General features: G+C 37.2%; 1 protein-coding gene across 3 annotated transcripts in view; it reads left to right on the top strand.

Moving 5' to 3' along the window:
- The window catches only part of GNPTAB (N-acetylglucosamine-1-phosphate transferase, alpha and beta subunits), a 47,675-nt gene that overhangs the window by 33,055 nt on the left and 1,639 nt on the right, over window positions 1-12,981 (top strand). For 2 of the 3 annotated variants that reach the window (XM_014937346.1, XM_014937348.1), the window contains exons 14-20: window positions 904-1,103; window positions 1,371-1,590; window positions 2,587-2,700; window positions 4,689-4,774; window positions 6,566-6,664; window positions 10,661-10,828; window positions 12,160-12,250. In XM_014937346.1, the coding sequence (XP_014792832.1) occupies window positions 904-1,103; window positions 1,371-1,590; window positions 2,587-2,700; window positions 4,689-4,774; window positions 6,566-6,664; window positions 10,661-10,828; window positions 12,160-12,250 (978 nt within the window). Of the gene's footprint in view, window positions 1-903; window positions 1,104-1,370; window positions 1,591-2,586; window positions 2,701-4,688; window positions 4,775-6,565; window positions 6,665-10,660; window positions 10,829-12,159; window positions 12,251-12,848; window positions 12,907-12,981 lie in introns of all 3 variants that reach the window. The other variant, XM_014937347.1, reaches the window with a different exon arrangement.

Genomic DNA, 12,981 nt, shown 5'->3' with positions numbered 1-12,981 from the left:
CTTTTCACATAAAATCTGATTTGTTTATGACGAAGCCTCTCTTAGCTCGGTGGTAAAAGCTGAGTAGTCATTGCTTTTCCCTTTCTACTGGTGGGTTTTTTTTGTTTTCAGCCAGATTGACTTTTTATTCATTGTATGTTGGCACAGTGCTATTCTTCAAACATATACAGCACTTCAACAAAAAGCTTAGATTTTGTTTTGATTGCATTTATGCAAATATGGATCCAGTCTATTAAAAAAATGTAAAAAATAAGTATAATGGTAAGTACTTGGACTCTAAAAGTTAAATTGAAAGCCTGCCAAAAAAATTGAGTATCCGGACCATGTCAAGAAAACATATAGGAACCTTCCTCTGCTTCCAGCCAAAGTATTTTGGCAGAGTTTTGAAAAACCTCTAGAAGGGATGATGGAGACTGTGCTTCAGTTGGTAGCGACTTCTTTGCGCTACACCGAATGACAAAGGGGCTATGCTTGTAAAATGCTACCTCTTTCTGTTCATCTGAGGAATGAAAAATCCTGCATGAAGTATCTTAATATTAATAGCATTTCAATTTATCAAATGCGGATGACTTATCAGAAAAAAAAAAGGCAATATGACAGCAAACTGATAGCAAACAGGGACTTCAGTGTGTGTGTGAGGTCTCAGAACACAAATATTAAGGAAGTTTTTTATAGACCACTTTTCCTGAAAGCATGAAAATTGTAAGGTAAAGTTTGCCTGTTCTTTCTTTTCTTTTTAAAGAGAACTAGGAAATAAGAAGAAAAATAGTCAAAACTTCTCTTCCCATTTTCAAATATTGGAGAGAGTTGGAACCTGGCTGAAATGTAGTTTTTCCTATGTTTTTAATGATTTCAGTTTTTTCTGGCAATGTAACCTTGATTTATGCCTGTTCTGCTGTTTAGGAAGAAGAGTCATTACTCAAGCAAATGTCATACTTTACTGATGGTAAACATTTTGGAAGGCAGCTGAAAGATACATTTGCTGATTCCCTTCGATATGTAAATAAGCTTTTGAACAGCAAATTTGGATTTACATCTCGGAAAGTCCCTGCTCATATGCCTCACATGATTGACCGCACTGTTATGCAAGAGCTGCAGGATATGTGAGTGTGCCTTTGTCTGGAATAATGTAAAACTGTAGTTAATTCTGCCTTTCTTTTGATGCTTTTTTATAGCTATTTCGAATGTGTTGTTAGCTACTCATTGAAGTTATGTTTTGAAAAGGGAAACAGGGAATTTATTACAACGTGATAGTTGTCCTAAAATAAGGAGACTTTTGAGGACCATTTTAAAATTCTAAATTATAATTGGTTGTTAGGAATGTTTTACTTCAAGAAACGAATGCTGAATTAGTTTACATTCTTATATAGGTTTCCCGAGGAGTTTGACAAGACATCATTTCACAAAGTGCGGCACTCAGAAGATATGCAGTTTGCTTTTTCGTATTTCTACTATCTTATGAGTGCAGTCCAGCCACTGAACATTTCTCAGATCTTCAATGAGGTTGATACAGACCAATCGGGCATCTTGTCTGACCGAGAGATTCGCACGTTGGCCACAAGAATCCATGAATTGCCGCTAAGTTTGCAGGTACTCTTTCCTTACCAATACTTTTTGGAGTAACTTCAGTTTTAAAGTCCAAAATGAGTCAAATCTTTATTAGCATTTGGCAATTTCACCTGGAGAATAATCACACTGTGTTCTAGTCGTTGTATGGAGTCAACAATTAGATTGAGTTCTAGCAACATTAGGAGAATGGATCACTGGTGTCCAAGTTCAAGAAAGCAGTTAGTGTGAGTTGGTCAGAAAAGGTGTTTGCTGTTAAAAGCTGCTGTGAAGATTGGGATCCAGCTGTGCTTATTTTTGTTCTTACACATAGTAAAAGACAATCCTTGCCCTGAGGAACTTGTGGCTTAAAAAAAGAAGTGAGGCAAAAGGGTAGCAAAAAACTCATACCAGGAAATACTATGACCCTATACAAGGATTCACATTTCTGTTTCTGGGCACCTAATAAACAAAAGGGATGGGGTTTTTGTAGGACTTATGCTCCTAGAGACGTTTAGTAGAGAATGAAATGTATTACTTCTGCTTTGTAGAGAGGAATCAGCATAAATCAATAAAATAATTGTTCTTGAAATAGCATATAAAATCACTGGCATAGCTGGAACATAGACTTGCTTTAGTGTGTTCCTCACCTGTACCGTAGTCAGAAAAGCTTCTTCCTGTCCTTTCAGTTCACTTTTCTGTTTGTTTGCTTGATTTGGGATTTAATATGCCACTGTTGGTTTGGGAATTCTATACTGTCCTGACATCAGTAAAGGAGTGTTTTCCATTTTTAAATGAAAATTACTTTAAGTCATGCTTTATCTGATGTCAATTCAACTATGCACTGAGCTTTACTTTAGTCCCATTGACTTCAGCAGTTACTTAACTGTGTCTGCAGAATGTTGTTTCTTTTTTCCAACAATAGCATGGAATTTTGTTATGTAGTTAACATATGTCATGTCTGTGCACCTTGGATTTTTATAACTATGTCAGTGAGAAAACAGGATTACATCTTTTTTTTTTTTCTTCTCTTTCTGTTAGGATTTGACAGGTCTAGAACAAATGCTAATAAATTGCTCTAAATCCCTTCCTGCCAACATCACTCAGATCCATGTCATTCCACCAACTCAGGAAGCGTATTACGATCCCAATCTGGTAAGAAACATTGGCCTTAATAGATGCTTGGTTAATTCTTTTACTGTGCTTGAAAAGCTGGTTTGATTTCTATAAGGAAAGTATTTAGAAAAATTTCTACTTGTGTGTACATGAAGTATTATGAAATAAAAATTTTGCAAGCTATTTCCTAAATTATAAAGCCATTAATTTCCTTCAAAAACAGAGACAGAGTATTAGAATGTTATTATATATGGGATTTAAAAAGTCATCCTTGCTAAGAAAATTCGCAGTTGTGAAACAAAAAGACAGTAAGCCAAACACCTCTCTGACTAGAACTTCCTGATAAATTTTTATCTGAATTATAACCCATGTATTTAAAAACAAAACAAAATCAAAAAAATGCAACAGGCCATCAGATGGACATCTTTAGAATAATTCTTCCTAATTTGAAGGCTTCAGACTAGCTCCTTTTAACTTAAAAGGATGGGCTGTCCATTTGTGGGCAGCTTCTGTCCTTGGAGATACTCAAAAGCCATCTGAACATAGTCCTGGACAACTGGCACTAGGTGGCCCTCTATGAGCAGGGGGGTTGGACCAGATAAGCTCCCGAGGTCCCTTCCAACCTAAACCATTCTGTGATACTATGAAAACTGAGGTCTTAGGACTAGATGTTCCTTAAGGATTTAAGTCCTTCATTTATATTTTAGTGGTTAAATTCTTATTATAATCTGCTCAAACTTAGGAATCTTAAATCTTTAAATCTGATACTAATACCTAGATTTCTTTGACAATGAGAATTTAATTCCTGCATCAACCTATGCATTTGAAAAAAATGCGTGCATGTACTTTGCTAAATTGATGATCTGATATTTTATAGCTTCAAACCAATATTGTGTCAAAGCAAAAATAATTTTGATGAGAACAGATCATGAACTGTTGGGTAGCAGAAGAGCATTATTGATCCCCAACACATGCAAATCATAGTACAGAGATCTGCAATATGTGTGTAGAGAAACGTATATGGACATTGACTTTTTTTTTTCTTTTTCTCCCCTCTGGACACCTATCCTGCTTTGTATTCTTAGCAGACTATGTTAGAAGGTTTTAAAAATATTTTTCCCTACGTCTGAATTTCAGCAAAGCTATGTATACCAAATCATTCTGCCAGCCTGATTTTAAGAAAAGGAAGTGTGGATTTGAGACTTCTGCACAGTCTGAGGACGTTACATCCAGTATAGCCTTACTTCATTTTGCCTGTTTATTACTCTCAATTCAGTTTGCAAAATTCTGTGAACTAAAAACTTTGAAGAGTGGTATTAAGAGATGGCTGCCATGAATATGTTTTAAGTTGGGGTTAAAAATAAGTCGCAATGGTTGGGAACGGTGTCAAATTTGGAGAGTTAGTAAAATATTACTAATCTAAGCAGTAATGCCTTAAGTTCTCAGTTAGTTCAAATAGTGACAGAACAGTATTTGTGTTTAGCACAGAGGCCTATTTTATTTTTTCTTCTGCTGTCTGCAATAGCTAAATTTCTTGGAATGAGACTACAACCATGGAAATATCCCTTGAGAACAGAGACTTTATTTCCCAGAATTGTTTCAATGTAGCTTGTGATAGAAATAAGGCCTAATGTGTATCAGCTGTCCTGCAGAGTTTGCCTGGCCGGTGTTACTGGTGGCTTCTACCAGAAGAATGTCAGACAGCTGTCAAATGAGCTAAAATTTCTGAATATTTTATTGAGGATGAAATCTAGAAATTGCAGTGGTTTTGTTAATAATAATGTTTATTTTTCATATAATATTTGTATGCATAGCAAATCATGATGTTATGCACCAGCATAGTTTTTTTTTATTAGTTTTGTTTTTTTTCCCCCTCAACAGTTGATCAAGAAACTAGTGCTTTTCATTCCAGGAGAGTAAAGCATATGCAAACATTTCTAGCCAATACAAGTTTTCTACAAAGTATGTCTTTATAACAGACTCTATCATTTTCAGTAACCTATAATCTAAGAAATGTTTTCTTCCAGCCTCCAGTAACAAAAAACCTAGTGACTAATTGCAAACCTGTGACTGACAGAATCCGTAAGGCATACAAGGACAAAAACAAATACAGGTATGTTGTTCTGTCCTGTGAAAAGCCATGCTAGGTTTTGTAAACATTGAGAGCAGTAAATACATACATGACCAAAGATTGTATTTGCATGTTAACAAATCTTAGCTCACTTTAACAGTGGAACTGAAGAAATGTACTGATGCCTACTTATGTATGTTTCATGGTGCAGAATGATGTGGTTTGTTTTTCATAGTTCCTTATTTAGTAGACTAAATATTTCCATGCTACTTGTGTCATCTTGGGACAGATCCAAATTTGTGTTGTCCGACAGTAAGCCAGAGTATCTGTAGATGGCTATATAAATTGTAGTGGGTGAAGGCAGTTGAAATAGCATGAAAAGAAGGAAAGAGCCTGTCCTGTACCTAGAAGTTGTAAATCCGCTTCATTCTTTCTTCTACTGAGGCTTTAAAAAAAAAAAAAAAAGAGAGAAAGTATTTTAGCCCTACCTACCTTGTAGTTACCCTGCAAGGAGGAGGAGGAGGAGTGACAGGTAGGGGGATGAGAAAAGGGTTTCCATCCCCTTTTGGAAAGGGCAGGACAAAGCATGATCGTGACTGTGGGTTTGTTTGAATAATTGTATTTGTGTAGATCTGCCCGTGATCAGGTTCTGTCAGATCTTTTTTTTTTCTCTGAAAGCTGCCAAACCAATTGCATGCCAATGAGGCTGCTTGCTGGCGTGGAGCTTATAGCCTGGTCTCCTGTCCATTGCCCCACCAGCAATCATCAGGGGAGAGTGGTGGGGAGTCTCTGAGGCATGGAGTTCCCCCAGGAGTGGCTACAAAGTTAAATAAAACTGTAGAATGAATGAAGGTTGCAGGTGCTGTCTAAGGCAGCTTTTGGACATTATTATACATAAATACATAGTAACTCAGGTTATGCTGTAATCTTTGAAAATAATTCACTTCCCAGGGAAGTTTATGCTAAAACTGAAAAGCTAATACAGCAAATGAGATTAAAAAAAGGTAGGGGTGGAGGCAAGGGTTTGCTGTGCTTAATGATATAAATACACTCTTATAAGTCAGTTGAAGATACAAGCTGCTCTTTTGTTCTGTTGAACTTCAGTATTGAATAGCTGTATTATTAATTTTGTGAGTTTAAAGGGAGTATGTTCTCACGGGGGGGCTTCAAGAAACCGGCAGGGTCTTTTCCTATATGAAGACCAAAAAGGTGAAAATTATCAATGTGGTACCTCTAGTAAGGCTGCTGAAAGAGCATTTGACACCCTTTTAAACTCAAGATATCGTTCAGAAATCATACACTTTGCATTTCATTTACCTGTCAGGTCTGCACGTTAAGTGGATGAGGAAGGTTTTATTTGTATTTGAGGCTGTAGTTTTATATACTCTTCGTTATTTTAAGGTTTTTCTGGGATTGGCGATTGGATAGTAAGAACACGTTTTCTCATGTCTGAAGTTTAATTATAAATTACAGTTGTCAATTTTGTGTGTTTAAAAAAAAAAGCATAGTAAGTGTTGTGTCTACTTTCAAATTAAACTTGTAGTTTACATAATTCCTATTAATATTCAGTTCCTCGGTTTGTGGGTGGCTACTAATAAATCTACAATAAGGTGGTTCTGTACAAGAACATTAGCTAAAAACCGTAAATTAACTGATAGAAAACAAATTATAAATTCTAATGAAGGTTGGACAGTCACATTAGAAATAAATTATTAAATAAAATCTTAAATCAGTATTTATTGAACCTGACTTTAGGTTTTTCTATTAATATATCAATGTATAAATTGTACATTAATAATGTATAATGTATAAATTATTGTTTTTAACAATAAGGTTTGAAATCATGGGAGAAGAGGAAATTGCCTTCAAAATGATTCGCACAAATGTTTCTCATGTGGTTGGTCAGCTGGATGACATACGAAAAAATCCCAGGTATCCTGTTTCTTGATTTGTATTAAGCTGTGAGGTGGTTTTCATTTTCCACTTTAACTGTTTGAACTGTTGAAAATTAATTTATTGCAATGAATTTATACACCATGTGTTACAGAGAGACTAATTTTAATCAAAACCACTTCTAATTTTTTCTACGTAACTGAAGCTAAGTGACAGCTCTCTCTAGTGCTAGGGATTACCTCATTAATTTATGTTACATTTTTATATGTCTAAGACTTTTGAAAGTTTGAAAGCCTCAAAAATAGTTGAAGTTTTCAGCTTTCATTTTTTCCATTGTAGAGGGCATACAGTTTATATTGTGGGTAGTTTTGTTTTCAAGGAAGAACATTTTGATCTGCTTTATGTAGCAATTTTAAAATAAAACTCAAGTGCAGATTGTTTTGTTAAAAAAAATCAGTTTTGAATATCCATTATGCTTTCATGCTCTGTTACAACATGGCAAGAGGTATAAATTTTATTTTATTTTTTTAATGTTTGGTGACAAACCATACAAAGCCAGAAGGTAGTCCTCTGGTTTTCTGCTCTGCAGTAGTGAAAGGTTTAGATACCCAAATGTGAGTATGGGCTCTGTAGCGTGGAATTAGGCTGCTGAAATGACTGTGAGGTAAATGGGGGAAATGAATGTCCTGGAATACATTTCACAGCAACCACCTTGCAAAGCAAAGGATGCTGTATTTGAGACTCAAGTCTGAATCTGCTTCCCTGAAACATTTGACTGTAGTCTTGATCCCATTGCATAAGACTGGGCTTCAACAAGACATGGTGAGATAATTTAATAGCCAGCTGCCTTAGAAGTGAGGCACAACTTCCACCCATCTCGTCTCCTTCCTTTCTTCCTCTTTGATTGCATGCTCTTGTCTTGCATCTTGCTTCTGTCTTCAGAAAACTAGAGAGTTCTCTGCCACTTTCATGAGTTTGGCCTCAAGGAGGGGGTCTGACAACTGTCAAAAAACAGAGCATGGAGGAAAGTAGCACCAGGTACCTTGGGCCAGGGCAAGTGAAACCTCCTCTTGCAGGTCACAGCAAGCTCCTGTGTAATCTCAGCTGCCTGTAAAGCTACACCGTTATTTGAATTTGTAGATAAGGAACAGGTTTTCACTTGCCTCTTACACTGTGCTACTTGCAAGGTCATTCATTCAGAAAGGGGAATGCCAGTCTTGAGATATTTTGCAGCTGAAGGTGGTTTGTATCTATTCCTCCTACTTACAAGAGTGCCTTCTGGCCACATAACTCCTGCATTCCAGTTCCCACAATGATGCGGTTCAAAAGAAAAGTGGCCAGTGCCCAAACTCATCCTGCCACTTTTTCTTCCTTCTCCATTTCTTTCTGTCCACTGGCTAGAACTTTTTCTTGAAACGTCAGCGTGATTTCAAGCCTTCCATCAGGCCTAAGGCACATAACATGGGTTTCTCACCTTCCGTGTTGAAGTTCATGCTTGCAGGCACGGGCTTCTTATTTTGAAAGGTTGTTGCTGATGTCAGACTTGATCCTGACGCTATCTGGGTTGTGGTATGATTATGCCTAATGTATCGAGGCCTCCTAGCAACAGAATGGAGCTCCCTATTCTGTGGAGTGATTGCATCCTTAGATGAGAATGTGTCTTTGTGAGGGTGTCTGCTCTGTCATCTCAGGAACCTCAGCAGGCAAGATGAGGCCGGTGAGCTGAGCTGTCTCGGATCTTCCCTAATTTTCATTTGATGCACTGGCCTGCCATTTTGGACTCTCCCTAGGACTTCATATATGCATACCCTTTTGTTGTTTTTCTCTGAAGGAACAATAGTGTATAGTACTCCCAGATTGTTGGCTGATTTGTGAAATCCATTGCTTGGGCTGTATTCCTGCCGAGTACAGTGCAGGACTGTAGTCGAATCCTGTTAGCGAAGGAGAGCTGGCATGGCTGTATGGGCATTACATTTCCTTCTCTTTAACATGTTTTCCTTGCATATAAAACAACATCATAATTACACACAGTCTCTAAAACCAGGTATTCAGCACCTCTCTTGGGATAGACTGAAAGTATTGTTCACTTACTGATCTGCCTGAAATGTTTCTCTTGCATGCTTAAGAAAAAGTGAGCCTTAACCATCTAGGCATTAATTCTGGAATATCCAAAGGAATGCCAGATTTAGTTTCTTTTGGACGCATTAAAACAGTCTTTCCACTTGAAATGGGTTAATATCCTCATTGCTCATGTGTAGCAACCTCTCAGTCTGTAAACTGTGTCACTTTCAGATGAAGCTAAATAGGGATATACACCCCAGGAGTGCAGCTACTGCATTCCCAGGGCTAATGAGCTGCCAGTCCAAGGGACAAGGTCAGGGATAGTCCAGAGTGAACTCCCAAAATGCTCATAGTGTAGACATGTGATTGCCATAAGCAGCTGCTTTGCACAGTATTACTTGATAGTGTAGAGACAGCCTGCTGCTCTTTGAAGAGGCGAGGCGTGTTTTCCCCTGCACATAATTGTCTAGAGCAGGGTTACTAATTACACCAGATTCAGCCCAGACTGAGGAAAAGTGGTAATGCCCCTCTGTAGGCCAATTCACATGCTCTAGAGGTCTGCTTATTTCTAGGATCATGTAGGAAGTCTGAACTTTGCTCTTTGAAAGAGCACACCATACTATAGAGAATACAGCTGACCAGAACGACTTATTTACAAAGGTTAGCGATTACAAGGCATATGTCACCAGATATTATTTCTCTCTCTGGGGAAAATGTAAGGATCTTGTATCTCACCATATAAATAAAGCACATAACCTTGCCATTTGTGGGAAAGGGAATTTTTGTTGTCATGCTCCAGGTCAGCAGGGCCAAGGGTACATAGCAGTCTAGCACACGAGCTGCTGCTTCAGTTTCAATGATTTGCAGTAACTTAGAGAGTCGAGTGTTTCTTATACGAGAAATAAGTCTCTGCAGGAGGTGTTATTGGGAGCATGCTTATTTGGTCACAGTGATTTCCATATAAATTCTGTCCAGGTTATTGTTTGTATTCTGGTTGATTATACAAGTTAAGCTTTGGGTCCGTGATTCAAGTCATGTCCTGCCCAATTTATATAGTGTTCTTAGTAACTCAAAGCTTGAGGACCGAGCTTTGCCTTCTCTTGTACAATCTTCTGTAGTTTTTATGTTGACTTATTCCGAAGACTGCAGCACACACAGTGAAATATTTATAATGTAGTATGTTTACCCCCTGCGGTCACTTTGTTATTTAGGATACTTTACTCATGATAATTTATTTAAAACTATAAAGACCCTTACCCAAATAATAATGCTACCTTCCAACCTGCTCTCTGTGTGCAGTGGTGGGCTCTGGGGTGATGCACACTAGTGACCATTAGATGGCAGCATTATATAAATAGAGAAATGTGGCTTCTCATTGGATTCTTCAGCGGTTTTTGACTTGCTGGCAGCCTTGGTGGTCTTAGAATTAAAATCACATCAATTTAAAATAATGCAACAAAAAGGAAACTGACTACAACTGATTATCAAATACATAACGAAGACTGCAGCACACACAGTGAAATATTTATAATGTAGTATGTTTACCCCCTGCGGTCACTTTGTTATTTAGGATACTTTACTCATGATAATTTATTTAAAACTATAAAGACCCTTACCCAAATAATAATGCTACCTTCCAACCTGCTCTCTGTGTGCAGTGGTGGGCTCTGGGGTGATGCACACTAGTGACCATTAGATGGCAGCATTATATAAATAGAGAAATGTGGCTTCTCATTGGATTCTTCAGCGGTTTTTGACTTGCTGGCAGCCTTGGTGGTCTTAGAATTAAAATCACATCAATTTAAAATAATGCAACAAAAAGGAAACTGACTACCATTATCAAATACATCATTTTGTTTTTAAAAGGATACTGTATCAATTTTGTTTAAAAGGATTCTGTTTGTGTTCTTGGTTTGCCAGTACCTTTGCTACATTATTAAAGAAATATTCTAACAATGACTTCTTGTTTTCTAGAAAATTCGTTTGCCTAAATGACAATATTGATCACAATCATAAGGATGCTCAGACAGTGAAAGCAGTGCTTAGGGACTTTTATGAATCAATGTTTCCCATACCCTCTCAATTTGAACTGCCAAGAGAATATCGGAATCGTTTCCTTCACATGCATGAACTCCAAGAATGGTATGTTATACAGTTCTTTTCAAGTTACTATACTGTGATAGTGTGATACAATTACAGAACATACTGGTACAAGCCATTTTTTCCCCAGTATTGCCATGAAGGAGTTAACAGTTAAAATAATGTGAAAAGATTTGAATGGACTATGAGGTTTGCAGGATTTGGGGTTTTTGGTGCTCATAAAGTCATTAACATTTCAATGATTGGCTCTAACCTACTATTAAAAAAATATTTATTTTTTAAAAAAGTAATTAAGGACTTATGGCTTTCTTTAAATGTAAAAAAAACCCATATTTTTTAGAATGCCTGTTGCACAGGGGCAATATAAACTGACGTTTCTAAGTGATATTTTTTTTTAATCAGTCAGCAATAATCAGCTGGATTATTATCAGAAAAGATACATGTATGTCGCATTTTTACATAATGTGTGAAATTTTTTTGTTTACCTCTTGCCATTTTATAAATAGCAACTTCAGAAATTGGGATAGCTGATTTGAGAATACAAGCAAAAGGTTGTCAGGTAGAGTGATAAAAATGAGATGATTAATACAGTAATTTTGTTGCTGATTGGCAAATTGTGAGAAATAGCTATTAGTAAGGAAGGAGAAAATATTAGAGAAACTGTAGAAGGAATCAGAAGGATTGTAGATGGCAAGAATAGGTGTGGATTGTAGTGCTACAAGGTCTGCTGTAGCAGTGGCAGCTGGCAGTTAGCTCAGCAGTTAGCAGTTGAAATTTGAGCTGGAGGAGTAGTAGATGTATTGTGGGTTCTCTTTTTGAGGACATCCATCAAGACTTTGTTAGCTTCGAAAGAACACTTTATTTTGACTTGTTTGTAGCCAAAGCAGATTTCTACCAGAGTGGGTTTAAAGCATGCTTGAAGTGCTGGTGGAAATCCATATTTATCAAAATGTTTTACGAAATCACAAGATAGGACAGGTGGGAAGGGTCCTCGAAAGATCACCTGGCCCAACATTTCGTGGGGAAAAGGAGCGTAGATGAGATTTTTCTAGCATCCTGTCCAGATGTGTCTTGAACACCTCCATTGGTGGATACTCTACCACATCCCTGGGGAGGTTCTTCCAGTGAAAGTTGTTCTCACTGTCAAAAAAATATATATCAAGATGAAACCTCTCCCAGTCCAACTTGTACCTCTTGCCCCCTGTCCTCTGCAGGTAGTTCTTTGTGAAGAGAGAGCCTCTGACCCCTTTCTAGCCACCCTTTAAGTATTGGAAAAACCTTCTTTGCCTGTTTCACAGAAACTGTTTAAAGTTTATATATTTGCATTTATAATATATGAAACTGGTTTTCTGTTTCCTTCTTTCTTTGTGCAGGAGGGCATATAGAGACAAGCTCAAATTCTGGACCCACTGTGTTCTAGTAACACTGATTGTATTTACAGTCATCTCATTTTTTGCTGAACAGGTAAAACTAATACCATCTTATCAATTCTGTAACATTTAATAGATTGCTGTATCTTCAGGATAATATTAAATTGATTTCTTAAATGAGTTTTGACCAATAGCTAGGATTTTTCCTTCATAAAGAAAGTAAATGTGGTACATGACTGATTAGGTTGCTTCAATTTTTAAGTCCTCATGTTGACATTTCTTGAAGAGAGAAGCTTACAGGGGTGAAGGAAAGTTGGTGTTCCCTTTTCAGTTGCTTTGCGACTGTCAAGTCTGTCAAAAGTGTGCTTGGATGTTCAAAATCAGCAATTGTTTCTGAAAGTCTTGGTCTATTAACACACATAGGTAAAAGTGCAAAGTTATCAGGAAGGAAATTTATGTAATAGCAACACTCTTAAGTTGTGAAGAGAATCCCAAAGTATTTAGGGGTCATATCTAAATCTCATCCCTAAGTAATTGCAAAGACTCCTCTTGAATTCAAATGGTTTTGAATCCGACTCGAAGGAAAAAAACAACCCACTTCCACAAGCATAAAATGGCTTTCTTGAACATGATTAATCCTGCTGAACTCAGAGGGAGTCAATGGAACAAATCATGTGGGTAATTCTTTGCAGGTGGGGGCCTTAAGTAACACTTTCCGTGGTCTGATGAAGAGGGTGTAATTCTTGAAAGGTTGGCTTTTGATTATTATTTTTTTCCCACCTGTAACTTTCTGCATGAATCTTTCCCTTGATTTTCAGCCTTTTA

This window comes from Calidris pugnax, unplaced genomic scaffold, assembly GCF_001431845.1.
Source record: "Calidris pugnax isolate Ruff unplaced genomic scaffold, ASM143184v1 scaffold1, whole genome shotgun sequence".
NCBI lineage: Eukaryota > Metazoa > Chordata > Aves > Charadriiformes > Scolopacidae > Calidris > Calidris pugnax.
The sequence above is the reverse complement of the archived record's forward strand: the minus strand, read 5'-3'. Positions and strand labels throughout refer to the sequence as shown.